This window comes from Mustela putorius, unplaced genomic scaffold, assembly GCF_011764305.1.
Source record: "Mustela putorius furo isolate JIRA1106 unplaced genomic scaffold, ASM1176430v1.1 tig00003932_pilon_pilon_pilon:0A:0A, whole genome shotgun sequence".
NCBI lineage: Eukaryota > Metazoa > Chordata > Mammalia > Carnivora > Mustelidae > Mustela > Mustela putorius.
The window spans coordinates 7490090-7515265 of record NW_025422077.1 but is presented as its reverse complement, the minus strand read 5'-3'; the positions used below and the strand labels follow the sequence as shown (position 1 = coordinate 7515265).

The 25176-nt window shown below is 40.5% G+C and overlaps 2 protein-coding genes and 1 long non-coding RNA gene across 5 annotated transcripts in view; 1 reads left to right on the top strand and 2 right to left on the bottom strand.

Moving 5' to 3' along the window:
* PRIMPOL (primase and DNA directed polymerase) overlaps positions 1–288 on the bottom strand; it is a 52067-nt gene extending 51779 nt beyond the window's left edge. For 2 of the 3 annotated variants that reach the window (XM_004757723.3, XM_013058982.2), the window contains exon 1: positions 19–288. The gene's annotated coding sequence lies outside the window, so the exon portion shown is untranslated. The remainder of the gene's footprint in view (positions 1–18) is intronic. The other variant, XM_004757722.3, reaches the window with a different exon arrangement.
* Positions 289–418: 130 nt separating this feature from the next.
* On the top strand, positions 419–23334 carry CASP3 (caspase 3). Its single transcript, XM_004757721.3, has 7 exons — positions 419–555; positions 12436–12500; positions 15172–15296; positions 18510–18638; positions 18981–19156; positions 19566–19686; positions 21437–23334. Exons 2-7 carry the CDS (start codon positions 12448–12450, stop codon positions 21664–21666), a joined length of 834 nt encoding a protein of 277 aa, XP_004757778.1. The 5' UTR covers positions 419–555; positions 12436–12447; the 3' UTR covers positions 21667–23334.
* Positions 16383–25176, bottom strand: part of LOC106006322 — a 49513-nt gene continuing 40719 nt past the window's right edge. Inside the window, exon 3 of the long non-coding RNA XR_001180303.2 lies at positions 16383–16600. This is a non-coding gene — a long non-coding RNA (uncharacterized LOC106006322). The remainder of the gene's footprint in view (positions 16601–25176) is intronic.

Genomic DNA, 25176 nt, shown 5'->3' with positions numbered 1-25176 from the left:
CGCGACCTGCTCCCCTACCTCCGGGAGGTCGGAGCGGGCGTCAGGCCCGCCTCTGACTCCCTCCTCTCTGCTCCCTGGGTCTCGCGGAGCGTTCAGGCGTCCCTCCTACTTTCAGAACCCCGCGCCACGAGCGGAAACCCGCCGGTCCTCGGGGGCAGCAGGCGGGACCAGCCTTCAAACCAGGCGCGAGGGCGAGGCCACAGCGCGGGGTGAGCGGGCCGACAGGAAGGAACACTCAGGCCTATGAAGGAGCGGCGTAGGGGCGCCGGGGCCTATGAGGGAGAGGCATATGGCAGGCGGGGGGCCGGGGAGGAGAGTACGCCGGGCCTATGAGGGAGCAGCATGGGTGGGTGGGAGCGGGAGAGCGCAAGGGCTGGAGGAACAAGTCTCCCGAGCGAGAAGGAGGGAGCGGGCCCGGGGCGGGGCCTAGGGGCGGGCCTAGGGGCGGGGCCTCCCAGGAGTACACCTTTTAGGGCTGCGGGCTGAGGCTGCGGTTTAGGAAGCCTAACGAGTGCGAGAGGAATCCGTACGCGGCTGCTGTTTGGAGGCTGTGCGGTGAGTGCTGCCATCGGCCCTTCCCGCCGCGGCCCTTCCCGCCGAGGGAGCCCTGGGCCCGCTCCCTCCATCCTCCCAAGCTCTGCGCCCGCCCCGGCGACTTGCCCCGGCCTGCAGCTGCTCCGGGGAGGAGGACGTGGGCACGGTCGGTGCAGCGGATCCTTTGTTATGGCACCACGACGGGTGCGAGAACGTGCACCGAAGCCTGCTTAGCGAGACACCCGAGGGGGTGGGCGAGGCCAGGGGATGTGGAGGCCGAGAAACGGAGATCTGGCTGGAGATACGGAGCCCGGAGGACTGGAGGATTGAGAGGCCGGGCCGGGAGCGTCGAGGCTGGGTTGCAGAAGAGTCTGGTCCCGGGGGCCTGGGGTGAGGGTGGGGGGCGCCGGGGCCGGGTGGTAGGAGGTTGGAGGTGGAGCCGACGCAGCGGGATGCTTGAGAAGTGAGGGTGGCTGGGACCTTGGGCTGATATTGGGTCGGGAAAAGAGGAGCGGATGACCCGCGCCAAAAAAAACGGAGTCTCGAGAGGGCGGGAGGCGAGCCTGGTGCTGCTGAGAGTCGCGGACTGATCCTCCTATTACTGGAAGAGGGCTTGGTCTCTGCTGCTTTCTCTGTCTCGGGCCTAGATTTTTTCGGGCTGATTGTGTGACTCAGTTTTCCAGAGAAGTAAATTCCAAGCACTGAATTCCATTTCCTTTTCAGACCCGCAGGCTTCCATAATTCCTTGCAGCTCTTCCCTGTGATTATGTATCTGTTGCCAAAGTCACCTGGGAGCTGCTTTAAAGTCCCCTCAGGCCATGTTGAAAAGGCTGCCTTTCCCAACCCTCCTCCCTCTTGATTTCGGTGGGTCTGTTCTAAAGCCATGCAGTCAGTAGTTGCCCCTGTCCCTGTACTCAGTAAGTGGCATCCAAGCCCAAAATGAGCGTTCTCAGCTACCTCTCCCTCCCTGTTCCTTCCCCAATTAGCCATCAAGCCACCAGGACCTCCTAAATATTGATGAGCTCTGTCCACTCTTCTCCATTTTTGAGAACCACCCTAGGCTCTTAGCTAGCTACAGCAGCCTCCTTACTGGCCTCCATAGTTCCAGACCCTTCCCCCTACCCTCCATTCCATTCTTCACAGCGCAAGCTGAATGATCTTTATAAAATAGAATTCTAGAAGGCTGCTCCTTTGGGCATAGGACAAACTCCAACCCTTTAACAAGGCTAACAAAGCCAAGCATAGGTTGGCGCCTTAGTCCCCTCCCTTGTTTTATCTTTCTTTATATCACCATTTCATTTACTGAACAGCCAGGCTGATCTTCAGACCTAGTCTCTGCCTGGAACACTCTGCATTCCCTCTTTCCCTTCATTGCATCACTTTCACTTGAGGAACTCCCACTTATGTTTCTGTTCTCATTAAGTACTTCAAGGTTAAGTCTTCTATTATGAGTTCCTTTTGCATCCTACATTTCATAAAAAGCAAATGGCATGTCCTTTGCAGTTGCTTATCTATTATCTTCCCTAATAGTTTGTAAGCAAATTCCATGAGGGACTATATTTATCTTGTTATCTTGTTGTTTTTCTCCATATATATATATATATATATATATATATGGCCTGGCATAAGTAATACCCACACTACAATATTATGCTTTTTAATAATTATGCCCTATCTAGAAAACATAAACCTATTTTGGGTTTACTTAGCAAATTATAATTAAGAGATGAGAATTAGAAAGAAATGGTAGAAGTGAAATATGGAGTCACTGTGACAATGTGAATTTGCAAGATAGTAACAGGTGCTAAGGAAGGTGGTGCTCAGCCACTTTGTGTTGGAGTTACATGATCTCCAAGAATGACTGTAAAGCTTAAGTCTTCCCTATCACCACCTGATGTTTGAGCTTTGGTTTTGCTTTGCTCTTTTGCAAAAAAAAAAAAAGGCTTTGAAAGTTAGAATGTGTTTTAATGAACAATTACTGGAGTGTGGCAATAAAATCTGTTCACAGTTAAAAGAACCTAATTAAATCAGATTTGCTTTTGCTCTTTAAAAAGGGCCTTGCTTCCTGCCTAAGAAACTGACATGTTACCTGATATAGGCAGTTACAGTATTTCTTTACTGTTTTGCTTTCAAAACCAATTTCACACAATCTACTGCTTCATCCCCCTCCAGAGCTAAAAGGCAGTCTTTATTTTCATGTATGGCTTTAAAACAATTTTGGTGTCTACTATTAGATCTTTAAACTCTGCCTCAAATCGGGGAAGCACTGGTTTTTGCGCCCCAACAAAGAGGTGGGAATTCTTAGACTGTTAGATAATGTTTTGTACACATGTAACAAATGTAGTGGAGGGGAACAGGTAGGTATTTTGTTGTCAGAACACTCAAGGCCAAGTCCCAAGGCTGCCACTTACTAGCTCATTCATAAGTTAGGCATAAATCAGATATACACACCTCACAGGGTTATTGGGATAAAATGAGATGTCTGTTGACTATGCTTTGTAGCTAGATAATGTTACTTCTCTGCCTATTTTGTTCTTGCCTGCATATTGCTTATAGAGCTTCTGAATTAGTGTAGAGTAAGATAAACTTCTCTGATCCCTACTGAGCACTGTCTGGCAGCTGCCTTGTGGAGCTGAATAAGGGAGTCCAGGTGTGAGTCCCACACAGGGACAGGCTCCTTGGCTCCAACCACAACTCCATACACAGGTTTACTGCAGTGCTCTGCACACAGTTCAGTAAATTATGACAGTGCCAGTGACAAATGAATAAATACTACTGACTACCGACTCTGACTTTTCCCAGTTTCAGACCTTCCCTGGCAGGCAGGGTTTCTTTAATCCAGTGGTTGTAAACCGGAATGTGCTTCTGCAGAGGAGTGGTTCTGAGCAGCCAGGGAGGAGACTCTGTAGGTTGTAATTTTTATAAATGGCATCCAAGATCCTTCGTTCTATATTTATTTTATACAATATATGACTTTGAACAGTGGGGAAACAATTCGAGCCTGTCTTCCTGGTCCTGGGGCCCTTCCAGAGAAAAGGAAAGAATGGTTTGATCTGTTTGTCCGGCACAACTGAACTTAGTTTAGTTTACTCTGTTTTATTTTACTTGATGCTCAGTGTGTTTTCACCTTAATTACAAAGTAAATATTAAGAGATTTACTACCAGGTCTAATGGCAATGTCCAATTTGGTGATTCTTAAAATTCCCCAGAGAAATTCAAAGACCAGATGGGAATGAATTTCAATAAAACCTCTAGTACATTACAGCTGAAATCTGTTCTTATCCAAACTATTGTGAGAAGTCCGTTCTTTCTGTTTAAGTTACTAAATCTGGGTATGTTGAGTGCTTTTGAGACTTTGTCCTCTCTAATAGGTCCTTTAAAAAAAAAAAAAGATTTTATTTATTTATTTGACAGACAGAGATCACAAGGAGGCAGAGAGGCAGACAGAGGGAGAGGAGTGATCCTAGGACTCTGGGATCATGACCGGAGCTGAAGGCAGAGGCTTTAACCCACTGAGCCACCCAGGTGCCCCTCTAATAGGTCCCTTCTAATAGGTCATAAATACAATCCTGATGTTTCTCAAACTCTTGGCAAAATTATAGCCTTCCCAGAAGTCATAATGGATAGGCTTCACTTTGACTTTACAGGCATATAGAAAATATCTTAATAACATGAAACCAGATATTTGACTTTTAGAAGATTACCCAATGGTATCAAAAACACCATAACTGTCATTCCTATTTTGTTCATTAATTAGAGTAAGTGCGTTTACTATTTCAGTATCTCTGCTGTCAGTTTCTGTCATGTTCTTTTTGTTCTCTGTCTCATCTTAATGAGAGCTTTTAGGTTATGGATTTTAGTTTCCTTCCTTGAAACTCTGGAGAGGATTACCCTAGTCTTGTGGAAGAGTGGGCGTCTGCCCTCTCAAGGCAGACAGATCCCGGTTTGAGGACTAGCCAGAAAGACCTGAGTAAATAATAAATGTGTACCTAAATAAGTAAAAGTACCTTTTGGCTCAGAGGCTAGCCCAGACGAGCCAGCATCAAGAGGAGCTGTTTGTACATGACACTTGTACACAACCCTCAAATCACATAAGGCATTGTGATTCTTTGGCCATTTCTTTGGCTATGTGTTTTGGTAAATCTTTACTCATAATTTTTTTTTTTTTTTAGATAGTCCCATGATCCATGATAGATGATTCATAAGTGAGCAGTATTCATTCTGATGTCACGTTTGGAGATTTCAAACCAGGCGTTATCCTTTGCCTCAGCTTCCTTTTAGGACTGGCCCTAGGAATAGGCTACTGCTGTGTGACAAGTTAGAAGAGTAGAATCTGGCAAACTTTACTCATCTAAAGTCTTATTTTGAAATCTCTACCATAGGCACACTTTCAAACTGTTCGTTTATAATAACAGGGTTTTGTGGGCTTCTTAATTTTAACACTTTATAACTTGATATCAAAATTTCAGTTTTAGAAATTAATTTTCATTCTGCTGCCTTCACTGTAGATCATTTATCCTGCTTTACTGCATTATTGCAATATACAATGGTCTCTTTAGTCGGCTAACTAGAATATAAATAGGAAAACATGATGACTTTTCACTTGTTTATGAAAACAGCATAAAATGTTTAAATACCTATTTTAGAGTGGCCATACATTTATACCGACAACCTTTTTTTGTTTTTGTTTTTGTTTTTGAAGATCTGACTGTTTGTAGCAGCTTCAGTGGCAAGCATTAAAGGGGTCTAGGAACTAGGAAAGTAAGTCTAAGACCCAAGTTCTAATTGCCATCTAATGCCAGTTGGTCTATTACAATTTCTCCAGGATCTAATATATGTTTGGAAATGTATTTTATTATCAGCAGCATCCTGAGTTGATAGAAAGAATTACATATATCAGTAATGGAGAATCAGTGATAATTTCATTGCTGTGCTAGGATATATTTTTTGGACGCTTTTGGTATGTTTTCCCACTTATGTTTTGTCAAATGAAAGTGTTCTAAGAACTTAAAGTCCTGTGATCACTGAGAGTGTTAAATATTTCCCTTGAGGGATCATTTTTTTATCCTTCTAAGATGAGATCACCATCCCCAGTATAATTTGTATTCAGCCTGGCATTAGCTAATGGAGGTGACGTAATGCTAAGTGTGACAAGTTCTGCAAGAACCAAAGCTCTTTCTCCCAAGAGTGTGGATGTGGTGTTTCCATGTGGAAAAAGCAGATGGTGACAAGAAGAGACTAAATGTGCACATGTCTGATGCAATGGGGATTTTATTTACCACCACGTAAATTTGTGATAATATACGAAGGTCAGCTGGTCCTGTTGCAATATATATGGTTCAGGTACTGATAAAGAAAGCAATGAAATTCATCATAGTGTGTGTTCCTGAGAAGTCCTTATCAAATAGTATAAGACACTTTTTAAATCCCATTCTAAAGAATTCATATTTTTTCCTTCCAGCCACCAACTGCCTTACTGAAACAAAATCGTCCATCTCATGCCTAATATCAAATATCATTAAATTACAATTACTTGTATTAGGCTTGATCTGTATGAAACTTTCTTTAACTATTAAAAGTGACTTGGTTAAAGTTCAGTAAATGTATGAAAAGGAAGTGAGTACTTAAAAATCACCTACTGTTTAGGTGAAATCTTAACATTGATATGAGCCAAAAAGCCAAATATTTTAAAACTCTGGAAAGCAGAGCACTATTTAAATTTAAAGTTTCTATAAGGGTAACATAGTTTCATCCCATAGCTTTATTGTTGGCAAGAGATAAAAGGTTGGTAGAAGTTAGTATTTCCGTCTAAGAATTGTGGCACTGTTTGCAGGAGTGTTTAACGTGAGATCTTAAAGGCCTCAATCATATGTGGGAACCCATCAGCTTTTAGGGGGTCCTGAACACATACTGTGTATCCTAAGTTTGGAAAACCCATTCGCAGGGCCAATTTGAAGCAAACTGGGGCCGGAAAGGACATGGCAGGAGCTCTAGGTTCAGCTGTAGACATTTCCATTTTTATTGTCTTCTTTCCCATTCTGTTTTTTTTTTTTTAAGATTTTATTTTTATTTATTTGATAGAGAGATCACAAGTAGACAGAGAGGCAGGCAGAGAGGGAGGGGGAAGCAGGCTCCCTGCTGAGCAGAGAGCCCAACGTGGGGCTCGATCCCAGGACCCTGAGATCATGACCTGAGCCGAAGGCAGAGGCTTAACCCACTGAGCCACCCATTCCAGATTTACTACAGGCTGGCCATAAAGTCTTGAAACATAGATAATATTATTTTCTTATGGATTGTAATATAATAACAATAAATCACTTACTATGTATTTGCCTCTGGTTTGAAATTGTTAGCCACTCTGTAGCTTTTCTCTCATTTCATCAACTTAACCACAACTTTGTTTTTTCAATCATGGATGGATAATTGTTTTGCATTATAGTCTGCCCAGTTAGAAATGGCATGCATGGGGCAATTGGGCTCTATATTTATGGTTTAAGAATGTTTGAGGTTTCTTGTACTTAATCTATGTTTGTGGTATGTGTGAAACAGAAAAAGAAAGAAAAAGAGGGAGACTAGAACATGGTACAGAGCAGCCAAGAAAAGATTGCTACTTTCATAGTAGTAGCAGTCCCCTGTTTTTGTCATTCTTGAAGCAGGGCTGAAGGTTGAAATTGACCACACAATCCTGGTTGATGCAATCTATCCCTGCCTATAGATATTATTTTATAAGATAAACCTTGTTACTATTTTCTAGGTTAAAAAAAATAGATGTCATAGAAAATACAGGAAAATATCAAGGAGTAAATAATATAGCCAGTAATCCCATCACCCAGAGATAGCCACTGTTGGATGATAGGTTAATGTGTGAAGATGCTGGATAATTACTTTGGGTCTTTTCTTGTATAGAAAATTGAGATTATATTATTTTATAAAACTTTATTTTTTTTTTAAAGATTTATTTATTTGACAGAGAGAAATCACAAGTAGGCAGAGAGGCAGCCAGAGAGAGAGAGGGAAGCAGGCTCCCTGCTGAGCAGAGAGCCCGATTAGGACCCTGAGATATTAACCCACTGAGCATATAAAACTTTATAACCTGCATTTCCTGCATAATTTAGTTCTTTAAAAAAGTTTTCTAGCTGTTTTAACTAATGTATGGATATACCACAACATAATTATTCTCAATTCTCAATGTTCTTCTCTCCCCTCCTTCCCTTGCCCTCCTCTTCCCACTCCCTGGGGTTATTTTTTCTAGGCTATGTTCTTAGAAGTGTAATTTTACCAGATCAAAACTTCTAAGTTTTTTTTGAGGGATAGGAGGACATAGCAAGATGTTCTCAAGAGATAATACCAATGTATGCCCCTTGTAGTAGTGTATGAGAATGCCGATCTCCCACACCCCTGCTAGCATTGTATGTGATTGGTTTTTGGTATTACTTGTTTATAATACATGGGTAAATATACACGAAAGTACACCTTGGACATTTTGGGATTCTTGTCTCAGAGTTTATCTTCTAAATATAGAGAAAATAGAAGCGATCTTATAAGAAGTACCTCATCGTTCTTGCCTCACATTCGCCCTCCTTCCACATGTGCCCCAATACTTTGCCCTCCTTCTGCCTTTGGGGGGATGAACCCTTACTTGTTCTTAGCTGAGACTAAGGCCTCCCCACAGGTGAGAGATCTGCAAATCCTTCACCCCTTCAGGAACTTTCTCTCCTCTTGCCTTATTAATTTCTCACTTTACACAGATCATTCTCATCAGCACGAAAGCAAGCCTTCCATGGCCCGTCTTCAAAACCAAACAAAGCAAGAAATCTCTACCTCTCGTCCCCCTCCAGCTCCTATGCCATTTCTCTTTCCCCCTTCCCTGCACAACTGCTTGCTCACTTGTGTTCTCTTTACTCCTTTTTGTTCTCCCATTTTCTCCCTAACCCAGTGCCAGAACATTGATCCTTTTAAACTATAATGTTTGAAAATTGTGACACTTGGCTGTTGTGTAAATGTAGAATAAATATGTTTCAGGTACTTTATTTAATTAATAATAGAACCAGTAAGAGACTAAGACCAGTTCAAAGGAGAATTAGAAGAGCAAACAGATGGTTAGGTATACTGAGATGAATTTGCTAATAGAGGCAGAACTGGTTAATATCCTACAGGGCAGTGAAACATAATTTGGAAGGGTCATTTTTCTATAGGTCAAAAATCAGTATCATTGAAAGACATAATTCATTTTTGTTGCTATAGGCAAGAACCATTAGCATGGCTATCCATTTTCTATGACTTAATTTCCTACAGAGTTGTAAAATAACCTACTCATTACAAGGTCAGATAAAGAGTTAGTAACCAAAATCTGTAAGGAGCTTATCAAACTCAACAGCCAAAAAACCAAATAATCCACTTAAGAAATGGACCGAAGACATGAATAGACATTTTTCGTAAAAAGACATTCAGATGGCTAACAGACACATGAAAAGATGCTCAACCACAGCCATCAGAGAAATACAAATCAAAACCAAGATGAGGTACCACCTCACACCTGCAGAGTGGCTAAAATTACAATACAGGAAACAACTGGTGTTGACAAGGATTCAGAGAAAGAGGAACCATCTTAACACTGTTGATAGGAATGCAAACTGGTACAGCCACTCTGGAAAACAGTATGGAGGTTCCTCAGAAAGTTAAAAATAGAACTACCCTATGACCCAGCAATTGCACTACTAGATATTTACCCAAAGGATACAAACATACTGATTAGAAGGGGCACCTGCATTATCAACAATAACCAAATTATGGAAAGAGCACAAATGTCCATCAACTGATGAATGGACAAAGAAGATACGCTATGTGTGAACACACACAAACACCCATATATACTCACAATGGAATATTACTCAGCCATCAAAAAGAATAAAATCTTGCCTTTTGCAACGATGTGGATGAGTTACAGTGTATTATGCTAAGCAAAATAAGTCAGAAAGACAAATACCATGATTCCACTCAAACGTGAAATTTAAGAAACAAGATATGGAGGAAGGGTGGAAAAAGAGAGGGAAGCAAATCATAAGAGTCTTAACTATAGAGAACAGAAGGGTTGCTGGTGGGGAGGTGGGGAAGGGGTGGCTAAATGCATATGGGTATTAATGAGGGCACTTGGGATGAGCACAGGGTGTTGTATGTAAGTGATTGATCGCCACATTCTACTGCTGGTACCAATATTACTTTCTATGTTAACTAACTAGAATTTAAATAAGAACTTAAAAAAAAAAAAAGGACAGGCTATAAAGTCAGCGAATCCTCAAGATTCTTCTAGACCATTCCCAGCACCACACTGAAATGCTATACAATAATTACTTTTGCCCATTTCCAGGTGTTAGACAATTTTTTCCTCATAATCCCCACTAAACCCATGACCTTCTTGCCAAAGCCAATGGTCTGTCCTCAACTGACTTGAACTCTTAGCAAAATTTAAAGCATGGAACATTCCTTGAAAGACTTCTGCATGCTTTGGTATACAGCATTCATCTGACTCCTCCCCACTCACCTCCCTCCTCATTTCAGTCATCTTTCTTAGTCTCAGGCTGGCCTTGTAAATAGGAGAGTGCCCTGTGTATCTCCAGTGCTGATCTCTCCCTGAGTTCCAGACTCTTAACTACATATATCCAGTGATCAGCTCTAATCTAAGCCACCATCATCTCTTTCTAGAACTATTCTGTAAGGCTTTCCATTGGCCTGTGTGCCTCTACCCCAATCTTCTACAGTTGATTCTCCACTCAGCAGCCAGAGAGATCTTTTTAAAGCATGCCGTCCCACCTCTGCTTAAAACACACCAATGGTTTTTCCTTGCAACCAGAATAAAACCAAAGCCGCTCTTGGCTCCTGAGGGCCCTATGTGATCTCACCTTCCCTACTTCATCTCTTTTTATGCCTTCCCTTCTTTTACCATGCACTGGTCAAAATGGTCTTTGTTCTGTACCATGAGTACCCCAAACTTTTTCAGGGACTTTGTACTTCTTGGTCCTTCCCAGCAAAGACAACTTCTGTGTCATTTAAGTCTTGATATAAACATTACCCGAGAGATGACTTCCTCAACCAGCTTAGCTAAAGTAGCTTATACTTCCAGTCTCTCCATGAATGGCTCCATTTTCTTTTCTTCATTGTCCCAATTAGTGTCAGAAATCTTACTATGAATCTATAATTATTCTTCCTTTCTAGGATGAAAATTGAAGGTAAGAACTTTGTCTTGTCTTCCACTCTGTCTTGGTGCCTACAGTGATACCTGTTACAAAGCATGTGCTCACTAAGGTTATATTCACCATCCTCCCTTGGTTTTCTAGAAGCCTATAGGAAACAAGATGGTAGAAAAGCAAAGAGTCTTTGTTAGAAAAGCAAAAGAAAGACTGGCTTTGAGAGGAAGTAAAACACTGCTCTCCTCTGTGGTTGAATTGAAATGGTCGCACTTCCTTTCTTCCATATTCTTGTCTCCATCTTTTCTAACCATAGGTTCACACGGTATTTGGGGAGAAGGCAGGAATGAAATTAGCTTTGGAGAACAGAAGAGGTGTCCTTAGCTTTGGGCTTGGAAAAGGGTGGGTTTGGTAGGGATTTTCAGTTTGGGATGATGAAAAAGTAAGTTCTAGAGATGGATGATGGTGATAGCCTACACTAATGTAACTGTACTTAATGTTACTGAGTTATATACTTAAAATAGTTAAGATGGTAGATTTATGTATCATAATTTTTTTTTTTTTTAATTTAAAAGTGGTGAGGAATGCTAGGACTTTCTGTAAAGGCTTTTGTGGTTGGCTGAGACCTATTGATGGGCTTTTATATTATTTTACGATTTCTGATCTTAGTATGCAAGTCAGGTTAAAGTTGTATTTTGATTTGTATTTTTGCGGTTGCCAGGGCTTCTAGAGGCTGGAGAAAGTCAAGAATTTGGGGGTCTGTTTTTCTCTTTTCTTCATTTAGGGAGGCAGATTGCCATGGGAAGTACGTTTACTTCTGGAAGGCCAGAGAAGACATGGGAGAACTCCAGAAGACAAGTAGTAAGGAACTGGCTTCTTCAGAGGCAGCAGAGCAGAGTGGGAAGGAGAGGGCCTGAGTCACTTAGCTCTGTGACTGTGGACAGAGTCATTTAATCACTAGAAATGGGGTTTCCTGACTCTCAGGAGTGGTGGGAAGAGGAAAGATGAGATGCCTAGCACAGTGCCTGCTGTCTAATAAGTCCTCCGTGGGTGCCAGCTGCTCCGATCATAAGGACTCGCTCACCGTGTCAGGTCCACTGGAATTGTCTGATGGAAGATTGAAAGCAGAAACTTTAGTTCTTTATTCTAGGTTTCCCTGGCCATTCTGCCGCCCTAGATGAGTAGGTGGAATTCTCAAGCCCAGTTTCAGAGTAAAGATTACATGGAAGTTTGGACTTCCTGGTGCTGTGTCTTTTGAGAATCTAAAGCTTTGTAGCATAGTAGCATGTGAGCTATATACCATTGTGATGGGAAGTTTCCGGGTTTCGTCTCGACTGTGCTGCCTTGGAAGACTAAATTCTTAGCAATGATTGACCTGATCTGTTGTGAGAGAAACAAATTGCAATCTGTATCTTGATATGGTGGGAGTGGATAAATGTAAATATTTATCAAGCTGTGTGCTTCTTACCTGTGCACTAAATGAAGTTCATAGCTCAGTTTAAAAAAGAGAAGAGAAAGAAATGGACTACATTGCACATACTTTTAGAAAGGATTATAGCCCTCCGGTTTGACCCCCAAAAACCTTTAACAAGAGAGGAGAAGCTGAGCCAGGAGTGGTAATACCAGTGGTAAAATGTCCATATATAGCATTGGAATAATTAATATAATGCCGTGGTCTTCTAATGACAGATTAACTCCTGTCTTTTTTATATTCCAGTTAGAAGTATCCATGGAGAACAGTGAACACACGGTGGATGCAAAATCCATTAAAAATTCAGAAACGTGAGTATTTCTATTGGGTATATTCTATTCTATAATATATTCCTATATATTCTATTATGTTACATATTCGATTATATATTCTATATATACTCTATATTCTATATATATCTATTCTAATCTATTCTATAATATATTTCTAATAGAAAAATATTCTATTTCTATCCTTTATAATGAAGGAAAGATGTGTAGGTGATACAGCAGACTTGAAGGAACGGGGAAGCAGAAAGGGCTTTCAAACTCGAGAGAACCAGCTGACATCTCCCTTGGCAGCTGCGTGGCTTTTGCTCATGTTAACTTATCCTCCATGAATCTCGTCTTTCAAACCAAACTTTCATGATACTGTGGGGAGGGCACAGGGCACGATGAGGTACAGCGCCTGCCCCATAGTCAGAATCCCCAACCTGCAGAAGGATGCCTTAGGAGAGGCAGAGCTTGCAATTCTTCTGTGCCTCCCAAAATCTGTCTATAGGATGACAGCTTTTGTGTTTGGAGGAGATTTTTTGGCTTTCTGTTTATTTATGAGTTGTTCTTTTTCTTTAAAGATTTTATTTATTTATTTGCCAGAGAGAGCCCAAGCAGGGGGAGCAGCAGGCAGAGGGAAAAGCAGGCTCCCTGCTGAGCAAGGAGCCTGACATGGGGCTCGATCCCGGGACCCCAAGATCATGACCTGAGCCGAAGGCAGGCATTTAACCAACTGAGCCACCCAGACATCCCTATTTATGAGTTTTAAAACTAAAATGAAATGCCAGTTCTGAGTCTGGGGAAGAACTGCCTGCTTTTAGATGATCTTGCCCTGTCTGTTTTTCTGTCTTCCTCTTTCTAGTAGTTTGCTTATTAATGCTTCCCATAACCAGAAGATGGAGAAAGGAAAAAGATCAGATGTAAACACCGTTAATGTAATTCATGTCATTATCCACTTGGGATCCCCTGTGGAACTTTGAAATCTGAAAGTTTCTTCTGAGATCCGGTATTATTATTTTGGACAAAAATCACAGGAATTATTTAGTGATCTTCATACTAAACAAAAGTATTACAGAACAATCACCAGGTTACCAATAATGATTTAGCAGTGTCTGCTTAACTGAAGAGATTTATTAGAAACTAAACTTTTTTAAAAATTTTTTTAAAGATTTTATTTATTTGACGACAGAGATCGCAAGTAGGCAGAGAGGCAGGCAGAGAGAGCGAGGAGGAAGCAGGCTCCCCACCAAGCAGAGAGCCCAATGCGGGGATAAATCCCAGGACCCTGAGATCATGAGCTGAGCCGAAGGCAGAGGCTTAACCCACTGAGCCACCCAGGCGCCCCAGAAACTAAACTTTTGAAATACAATCTCATTTTAGAAAGTTTGGGGTCTTTTATTTATTCTTTAAACCTTTTTAAGTGACTTAAAAGGTTTCCTACCTTTTCATATCATACAGAATATAATTTAATAGCAAATTGCACAGGATCCCAAAACAGATTTAGGTCTGTTTCAATCCGATGATAAGTTATGCTCGTGTTCCTCGGCTTTTGAGTCTGCTCTGCGTCAGGCATGTCCCCCTCCCCATGCAGCTATCCTGTTGATGGTAGAGGAGCCCTCCCTCCTAAGGAGGCAGCAGGGGTGGAGGGGAATTACAGTTCTGGGATCCACCATTTATATGATTTTCAACAAGTCACTTGGCTTTCTGAGCATAAATTTTCTCACCCGTAAAATGTGGGGATCTTCACTGTTCGCTAAATATAGTTGTTTCTGACCTCGACTGCTTTAATTTACTATTTTAATCTTTTCCCAACAATGTTTGTAGAAGTGTATATAATCTGAAATACTCTCAGGTTAAATGCATGAGGACGTGGACTTGAGGTGTTGATGTTTGGTGCCCCTAGACCTGATGTGTCCTGATCCTTGGACTAGATCAGAGGTCAGGCCTGCCGTCTATTTTGGTCAAGTTTTATTGGGACATAGCCACACACATTCCTTTACATGTCGTCCTGGGCTACTTTCACCAGTAGAATGGAGTAGCTGCTTCAACAGAGACTGTACGACCTGCAAATCTCAAATACTTAATGTTTGGCTTTTTTGAAAAAAAAGTTTTTTGATCATGGTCTAGATAACAGGTTTTTGGATAAGTGACCTGTAGACAACTATTTCCAATTCTTTACAACAGTGATCTGTGTATTAACTGTTAATTTGTTCAGCTCATAGTGTTTAAAGAACAATTTAGGAATGGTGAAAAATAACATGCTTTGAGATGTATTTGCATTTTTTCAGTTTCTTCTCATTTTCAGGGTATTTTTAAGATCTTACTCTTACCTTGAGACATAAATATCTCACAAGCTATAAGAAATTTAAGAATTTTAAACTATAAAATACATTTGGTGAAATTTTATAAAAATTTAGAGGAAAACTTAAAATGCAGAGAGTAAAAGCCTGAACTCTGAAGTCTGACAGGTGTGCTCACCCTTGGCTCTGACAGTGTCTGTGTCACCGTCAGCACTGAGCCTCGGGGTATGCATTTCCACATCTGTGAAATGGTTTCTCATGAAATTTAAATCAGGAAAGGCCTATAGTACAAAGCCTGACATTCTTTCAACAAATGTGAACTGTTCTTATGTGTTATAAAATTTGTATTACTGTGAACAGCAGCATCGATCATTTCTACCTTTGTTAACTGTTTTTTGATTTCCAAACAGAAAGATCTTACATGGAAGCAAATCAGTGGACTCTGGAATGTCCTTGGACAACAGTTATAAAATGGATTATCCTGAAATGGGTTTATGTATAATAATTAATAATAAGAACTTTCATAGAAGTACTGGTATGTACCCTAACATAATTTTTAGTCCTCTTCAAATATTGTACCATTTACGTTTGGTATAATATAAAAAATAGAACTGATGTTATTCGTTAGTAAATGATAACACAGAATAGCCACAAAGTATACACATAGTCCATCACGAACTCTTGATCTTCCGCCCATTATCAGAATTTCTCCCTCTTCCAACAGCTAGCTTCCCATCTGTATGTTGGCTCTCCTGCCCCAAATTCTGTAGAACTCTTGCTTCTTTATCCTCCTGCTCCCTCTTTCATTCTAACAGAAAGATTGCAACAAATAAGGAGCAGTATATTTTTCTTTCCCAGAACTGTGTGAGGCACCTCATAGGTATTATCTCGTTTAATTTTTGCAACAATTCAGAAAAATAACCACAGTTAGATGCTGAAAGGTTAAAATTCTGACACAGAGTTCACACAGATCGTTTAGTAGCAGAGCTGGGACGTGGCCTTGGTGTGTGCCTGACCACGCCCCAACCCCGCAGTCTGAACTCTGAGTCCACCTCCTTCCAGTGAAGCACTGCTTTACTTCTTTGTATCTTCATTTGCTCTATTGACTTTTTCCTTTCCCCCCACAAAAATGACAGAACCCCATCTTAAAGAGACCTTTCTTTCACCTTGCTTCCTTTTAAGCTATGATCTGATTTTTATCTCTTCTAAATTTTTGAAAATATGGGCTGTAAGCTTGCCATCTTCACTTCTCTCCATCCCTCTTGAATCTCTTTTCTGTTTTCTACCTCTGCAGAAACTGCTTTCTTAAGTTCCCCATGGCCTGATCACTAAATCTCTCTTCTCAGTCTCTCTACTGGGTGTGACTCTACTGATATGGTTCAGAATATATATATATATATATATTTAGAGAATATAAACCATCAAATCTCTTATAATCCCAGAAAGTTCATTAAAATCTGGATGTTGATTCTTTTTTTTCCTGAGAGTTTCTTTCAAAGCTTAATTTGATTCATAATACGTAAGCAGAGTTGTATTCTGCTTGTTCCACTTAATGTAATGTAAGCATTTTTCACGTTGCTATATAATTATCAGATCTTTTAATTATTATATAGTATTCCATTTGCTTAATTTGCATAATTTATCCTATGAATGGACATTTGGGCTGTTTCTCCATTTCTTATTTTTTATATTTATATTGATGCTGTGATAATTCTTTGAATCGGCATATCGATCACATTAGACTTAATTTTTAATTAAAGAAATTGGAAGGACCAGATCCAATTTAGGAGGCCTTCTGTTGGGCTGGTGGTGAAAATGGCCAGAAGAATCCAGGTTGCCCTGGAACGATAAGCAGAACTTGGTGTTAGAATAGTTATGAGGAAGGAGTAGTGGGAAAAGTAGGTGTCTGAATCTGAACGAAAGTCTTTGTATTGCTTTTGGCTGTAAGTTGAGATGCCACCTTCAACCATCAGATACTCTACATCACGTTGCTAGTTATAATGCCCACTTCCTGTAGAATTTTACACTGTGGAGCCTATTCTTTAACAGCCATAACCACAAATTACTTAATCCAGGAGTCTAACTTTAGCAATCGAATGAGCTCTTCTTCTGCTTTGAAATGTGACGGTCAGGTACTCACAGTGCTCTCCTGATAGTCTTGTGTTTTCTGTTCTACTGTTAAATGGCTCATGGGGCGCCTGCGTGGCACAGTGAGTTAAAGCCTCTGCCTTCGACTTGGGTCGTGATCCTAGGGTTCTGGGATCGAGCCCCACGTCAGGTGCTCTGCTCAGCGGGGAGCCTGCTTCCCTTCCTCTCTCTCTGCCTGCCTCTCTGCCTACTTGTGATCTCTTTGTCTGTCAAATAAATAAATAAAATCTTTTAAAATAAACAAACAAACAAATAAATAAATGGCTCACAACCCAGGACCAGAATTCAGTCTCTTTGTCACATAGTTGCATGGTGTCGTCATCCTCTCCAAAGTCAAAAGTTTGATGGGCTTATTTTAATTTTACAAAAATTACCTATGGCCATAATACAAATTTCAGAAACTACAGATTAATAAAAGAAAAAGCATTAAAGTCACTCATAGTCACACTACTCAGAGATGCTCTATCAACAGTATTTTGTGGGCATAGGCATTGACTATTTTTTTTGTATTAATACATGTTATAATTTACTCATTTCTAAGGTGTGTCTTCTCTAACACTTTGCCATTTTTAGATCTGAGCACATTGTATAGTCAGTCTGTCCATTTATGTGGAGAGTACTCTAAAGGAGAACCTGAAGCCCAGAACCCCTGGGTACAGGACTGACGCTAGCCTTATTACTTTCAACAAGTTCCTGAACTTCTCTTTGCTCCCTCTCCCACATCTGTCCAAGTGAAGCTGGTCACAGTCACTGTCACACTGGTGTTTGGAAGGGTTGAAGGAAATTACTCATAGCAGGATGCCTGGTGAATAAGATTAATGTGGTAGTGGTTTGTGGTTTTTTTTTTTTTTTTGTTTGTTTGTTTTTTCTGGAAGCATATTAAAGTAGTAATGGATCTTAAAATTGTTGGGAACCTAAAAAAATGCAGTTCCTCTGAATGTGTGAGATGTGTGTATTGTTATATATAGCATTTTTTCTTACACAAAAGTAGGATCCTGTTTTACAGGGTTTTTTAATACAATGACCATTTCCCATGGCAAATTTTGTCTATGGAAATTTTTTTTTAAAGATTTATTTATTTGAGAGACATAGAGAGAGAGAGAGAGGGAGGGAGAGATCAGGGGAGGGGCAGAAGGAGAGAGAGAATCCCAGGTAGACTCTGGGCTGAGCTTGGAACCCACTGCAGTGCTTGATCCCACATCCCTGAGATCATGACATGAGCCAAAATTGAGAGTCAGACACTCAACCGACTGAGCTGTGTCATGTCTACAGAAATGTTAATGGCAACACAGTAGTCCATTATGTAAGTGAATCATAATTTATTTAACCGAACTTCTCTTGTTAAGCATTTCAGTTGTGTTTTTCACTATCTAAGCAGCTGTGAAAGATATCCTTCTGACCATAGCACTGATTCAGCTTATGTTATGAAGTGTCTTATATGCTAAGAAACTAAAGAGACTGTGTGTTAGATCAAAGTCATTGAATTTTCTTAGCAGTTGAAAAGATTTTATTGTGGATTGTGTGACTTGCTGAATAGTTTATTTCAGAGGAATTATTATTTTTTTTAATGCAGTTATAAGTAATCCTTTCTGTTTTCAAGGAATGGCACCTCGGTCTGGTACAGATGTAGATGCAGCAAACCTCCGGGAAACATTCACGAACTTGAAATATGAAGTCAGGAATAAAAATGATCTCACATGCGAAGAAATTTTGGAATTAATGGACAGTGGTAAGAAATAATTAAAAGAATGATGACCCCCCCTTTATTGTCCAGTTTTATATTATGGGATAGCTATAATTATAATAATAAGGCATGAGAACTGGGGCACCATATTCTGTATAATCACACATTTTATATACATAAAGTAAAAGTTACTCATGCTACCTCCCTAACATGGTTTGAAGTATGTCGACTGCCCCAAGGTGGGTTTTGATGATCTCTCAGTTCTGTCCTCAAGTTTCTTCATCTTCCTCCTATACAGTTTAAATACGATGGTATTTAAACTTGATGGGTGAATGAAGTTGAGTTGTTTTTTATGTTTATTTTCCTTACTTGTAAACATTTTTCCAGTCTCTAAAGAAGATCATAGCAAAAGGAGCAGTTTTGTTTGTGTCCTTCTAAGCCATGGGGATGAAGGAATAATTTTTGGAACCAATGGACCTGTTGACCTGAAAAAACTAACAGGTTTCTTCAGAGGGGATTACTGTCGAAGTCTGACTGGAAAACCCAAACTTTTCATTATTCAGGTAATTTATACCGAAACAACTTAGTTATTGAGGATTAATCAGGGATTAATTTGCTCTTTTGTGGATTTGCCAATGGATTTATTTTTTTCCCCTGAAGCTACTGAACTACTTTAACTTTTTTATTCATTTAAACTATCACTTACAAGATAGAGAATAAATATTCCTTTTAGACTTGAATCAAAAAGATTCCTCATTTAACATCCATGTTTACCCAGCATTTACATTTCTTAGAAATAACAATTATATGTATATACACATAATGGTTTTTAATAAATTTTTTTTAAGTAGTCCACACCCAGCATGGGGGCCTGAACTCACGACCTTGAGGACAAGACCTGAGATCAAGAGTCAAAAGCTTAACCAACTGAGCCATGCAGGCGCCCTTAAATGCTTATTTTCTAACTGCTAGGCCTGCCGAGGCACAGACCTGGACTGCGGTATTGAGACGGACAGTGGCGCCGAGGACGACATGGCCTGTCAGAAAATACCAGTTGAAGCAGACTTCCTGTATGCCTATTCCACGGCCCCTGGTAAGACAGTTACCGATAACAGACGTTACCTGGAGAGTCTAAACACAGAGCAAGTGTTCCAAAGGTTTCCAAGGTTTTCACATTCATAAGCAGCTAAGGGGTCTGTATTTTAAGGTAACAGAAGTGTCAGAAAGTCATCTTTAAGCAAAGTTCGGCTGGAAGGTGTGCACTTATAAGAAAGTGGGAGGATGGGGTAACCGGGTGTTGGGCATGACGGAGGGCACGTATTGTGATGGGCACTGGGTGTTACGTTCAACTAATGGATCGTTGAACACTACATCAAAAACTAATGATGTACTGTATATTGTCTAACTGAACGTATTAAAAATAAAATAAGAGGGGCACCTGGGTGGCCCAGTGGGTTGAAGCCTGTCTTTGGCTCAGGTCATGATCCCAGGGTCATGGGATTGAGCCCCCTCCCCACTTTGCTCAGCCGGGAGCCTGCTTCCCGCCCCCCCGCCCCCCCACCTGCCTCTCTGCCTACTTGTGATCTCTGTCTACCAAATAAATAAATCATCTTAAAAAATAAAAAATTAAAATTAAAAAAATAAGAAAGCATAAATCCACAGTGTCCTCCATGAACTTAATGCCAGATATTATAATATACAATACAATATTGTATATTGTAATATAGGGGATGAATTGTAATCTTATGATACGGTATAGTATGTGCTGTATTGTCACATTTTCCAGGAATTCCTCGGAAGATGGGAAATAATAAAAATAAACCTGAATAGTGTGTGAGAGGGTAGAGTGGAATGGGGAGAAAAGAAATCGGTTACTCCATATTATTGCGGTTGTGTTGTACCTGTCCTCCTATAAATAAGTATCGATTGATTGTGCAATTTATTTATTACACAGCTAACTCGGGGTGACACAAAGTTTGGAAACAGAGGACAAATGTATATTTAAAGAATGTTACATTTTTAAATATGCTCAATATGATTTCTTTTTAACCTCAAGACAGTTCCAGGTAAAGCACTTCCAAACTAGAAGCAATAGATCCGAGAGTTAATCTGAGAAAAAGTACAATGGATACATTGTGTTCTCTTTTTTTTTTTTTTTTTAAAGATTTTATTTATTTATCAGAGAGAGATGGGGAGAGAGCGAGCACAGGCAGACAGAATGGCAGGCAGAGGCAGAGGGAGAAGCAGGCTCCCTGCCGAGCAAGGAGCCCGATGCGGGACTCGATCCCAGGATGCTGGGATCATGACCCGAGCCGAAGGCAGCTGCTTAACCAACTGAGCCACCCAGGCGTCCCCATTGTGTTCTCTTTTTTTGGAGTTTTTGAATATTCTGTAATGTCTTTATCATACTTCGTCTGGATGCCTTGTAGACAAATTTAGGACATGCAAATATGTGCATACATAAGCAGTTGATGTCTGGGGTGAATCAGTAATCTGATGGCAACATCATGCCTCTTAAAATAGTGTCTCTTACACATTTGTCCCTGCATCTTTCACATGTTTCCCTCTTCCTCTCTATGAGAAGGGAAGCCCAAACAAGAGAGCTCGCCATGATTCAGCGGGGAAGGTAGTTCACACTCTTTTTTCCTTACCAAAAGGAGAGGTGTATGCACAACGCCAACCCCACCCCCAGCAGCATCTCCCCTGAAACAAGAGGAGGTGTTTATTTCCTTTTTATGGCTGGTAATGCATGTGGATCTTTGTGCTTGTTTTTACCTTTGTGATTATACATAATCTATAAAATCAGATACTCATGGTACTTGGGTTGTTACTCTGCCTCATAGGTTACTATTCCTGGCGAAACTCAAAGGACGGATCCTGGTTCATCCAGTCACTCTGCACGATGCTGAAACTGTATGCTCACAAGCTTGAGTTTATGCACATTCTTACCCGGGTTAACCGAAAGGTAGCCACAGAATTTGAGTCCTTTTCTCTTGACTCTGCTTTTCATGGAAAGAAACAGATTCCATGTATTGTGTCTATGCTCACAAAAGAACTGTATCTTTACCACTAAAGATGGATGGTGTTTTTGGTTTTTTTATTTTATTTTTTATTTTTTATTTTTTTTAGTTCATATGCCAAGTGAGGAAATGGTTTAACTGATCCTGTATTTTCCTCTCATTTTAATCTAATCGAATACTTCACATGGTACTTTGGAACCTGCTACTTTCATAGCAATAAAACTATGAGGCTACCTCACACTCAGAATCAGGTAGTCGAAATTGAATTTAATTAGGAATAAATAAAAATGGGTAGTAGTACAATCGTGAGAGGAAATGTTTCTAAATCAACTGCCCTGAAAATTAACAAGTTTCAGTGATGCTGTTATGAATTTTTAAGTAATCACGAAAGAGGATAAACACTGTAATTATAAATTTCAATGATCTTAACATGCTCCTATATGAGAGTATGTACTCTGATTTTTGTCAAACTACAGACACGCTAATGGGGAATAATATATCCTAGAATATGGGGCTCCGTGGGCAGGGTCAAAGTCCTAAAGACCTACCTTGATTTTAGAATCAGGATTTGGAGACAAGTCAATTGTATTTTTTGGTAATTTGTCTGAGAGCATGGTTTTGTGATGTTGGGCCTGAGCATGTCTTTATTGCAAAAAGTCATGTTTAGTATTGAAAAGGAAACTAATTATTTTGCCAGAGGAATTGTGAGCAAATCTCGTTGACTCTCGCCAGGAATTAAGCTAAATGCAACATCAAGAGGGGGTAGGCAGAGTTAGAACTGCAAGGTGCAGAGATGCAGCTATCCGCCAGCACCCAAATCCTGTCCTTTGTGCCTGAGCCAAATCTGTTGAGCTTCACATGCCAGCAAAATATGTGAAGAGATGTTACGTAAAAACCTCACACTGTCGATCACGCTGCTAGCAGCGTGAATTGAAGAAACTACAGGAATGCACTAAAATACAACTTACATAGTAACCAGTGAAATGCCACGAAAAACAATAAATCAATCAGCTGGGCACTCTGTCATTAGAAGATGGTCTGAGCCTGAGCAGAGACACTGTGGGCACAGCCTGTGTGATGAGGGCAGAGCCCTGGACCGGCTTTGGGAAAAGGCCCGCTAGCTAGTTTTTCCGTATGGACTAGTGTGCGTGGAAGATACCCCCCAACCCAAGGCAGGAATCTCCAAGAGAGCTAACCAACTCGGAAATTTCTGAGGTGGAAATTTTCCAAAGGTGCTAAGAGTCACAGCAGAAACCATAGCACATTTTATGGTACAGTTTTTAAGCGTGTTATTTTCTGTTGAAGTTTACAGTCAAAGGTACAAAAAATGGTAATTATAATGATGTCCCATTCATTGAATGAAAGGCCCTTGGCACGCAGGACCTTAGAAATTACCAGTCTCCCCTCTCCTCTGGTGCCTGGGGAAGCAGCCCCCACCATGGAGGCCAACCCCGCAGGCGGCCTCCCTCAGGCAGGTCCTGAGCCCTTGCTGCATCCCGAGCCTCAGGGGTTTCGCAGTCGTGACATTTAAGGTGAGCTATCTCTTGCTCAAAGAAAGAAACTGACATTTATAAATGACCACTCTTTGTTTTACCTGTGGAACTTTTTCTAAGTAAATAAGGCATGTCCTGGTATCTTGAGATGTGTTCCTGTGTGACTGTTTTGTAAATTTTTGTTATGCATTTTTATTTCAAAATATAAATTTTAACGTAAATCACCAACATGTTCAAGTTTTTGTTGTTCTCATTTCTGATATGGTGCCGCTAACTCTAGTTTAAAAACAGTTTTAACCAAGATCTGGAGCTTGATTTAGAAAGCATGCAGCAGGATTTTGTCATCAAATATTTTGAGGTGGTGGCGAATTACTGAATAGGATAAGCAGAGCTTTCATCTTCCTAAGATGACCAGGATGCCAGGAAGGACAGCAGGTCTGTAGAGACCACAGTCCCTAAATATGACCATGTTTTTGCTTGTTTCCTTGCTTTGCAGAATAGTAACAGCATAAAGGACATTTTCCACCACATGCATTTTAAGTGGGGCTAATAGAAGGGGAAAAAGAACTTGGGAGACATGTATGTCAAACCACAATGTCCCTAGTGGCCACCCTGGGAAAGTGTTCCCTTAAATAACGTACTTAGAAAAGGAGTATAACAAAGTGCAAACGTGAAGTTTTAAATTCCTTCCAGTGTTTCTATAATGAACATGGAATAGTTTTTAAGTCAGAAAACTAAATTAAGGGCGCCTGGGTGGCTCAGTGGGTTAAGCCGCTGCCTTCGGCTCAGGTCATGATCTCAGGGTCCTGGGATCGAGTCCCACATCCTGGAGCAGGGAGCCTACTTGTTCTCTTGTCAAGTAAATAAAATCTTTAAAAAAAAAAAAAAAAAAGAAAACTAAATTAAATGATCCGAACTGGGAATAGGGGATTCCTGTTTTCAGGGAATAGAGGGTGGCATGAATAACTTTTTAAAGACTCTTTAAAGCTATAGTTCTATAATGGGTTGAGAAAATGAGTCCATTCTAATCTCACTACTATCTAAAGAAGTTTGAGATATTAAAAAGGAAAAAGCCAGCGATTCATTAGAAAAATGGACCAAAGGCATGGACACAGTTCACAGAAAAGGAAAGACCAAATGTCCCTAACACTCAGGTAAAGTGCTTAATTTCCATCGTAATAAGAGAAAAAGCAAATTAAAGTAAGGTGTCATCTGTCCTCTGTCAGATCGACAGAAGCCCTGAAGTTAGATACCATTCTGTGGGCAACACAAGGAGATACCTCCTCCCACTGGTTGGTTTGCAAAATGGTGTAATTCCCTGTGGAGGAGAATCTGGCAATATTTAACCAAATTTTATGTTCTTCATTTCAATCTACTTTTTTTGAAATTCAAGCTACCCATACATCTGTCCATGCACAAAATTTTAGGTACAATTACTCATCACAACATTGTTTTCATGGTTTAAAAAAAAAGGCAGCAACCCATTTATAAAGAAGGCAGGTTAAATAGACTGTGATACGTCCACATAATGGAACATGATTTGCTGTAAAAAGTGGGGAGGAGTCTGCTTAACCAATAGGTGAAGATCTCCCCTATGTATGATTAAGTAGAAATGGGTGAAACCGAACACATAGGTAATATGCTCTATTTTGTGTAAAAAGGGAGGACAGAGTTAAGAATGCATTTGCTGGGGCGCCTGGGTGGCTCAGTGGGTTAAACCTTTGCTTTCGGCTTGGGTCATGATCTCAAGGTCCTGGGATCGAGTCCCACATCGGGCTCTCTACTCAGCAGGGAGCCTGCTTCCCAGCCCTCCCCTGCCTGCCTCTCTGCCTACTTGTGATCTCTGTCTGTCAAATAAATAAATAAAATCTTTAAAAAAAAAAAAAAGAATGCATTTGCATAAAGAAACACCAGGAGGGTTTAAAAGAAGAAGAAGAAGAAACTAATAAAAATGTCAAATGGTGGATGGGGTCGGGGATGGAAGTGAGATTTCACATGTGTTCACTTTCCTATAAGACTTCAACTTTCTGGAACCATGTCAGTGTATTACCTGTGTCAACTGAGAGAAGA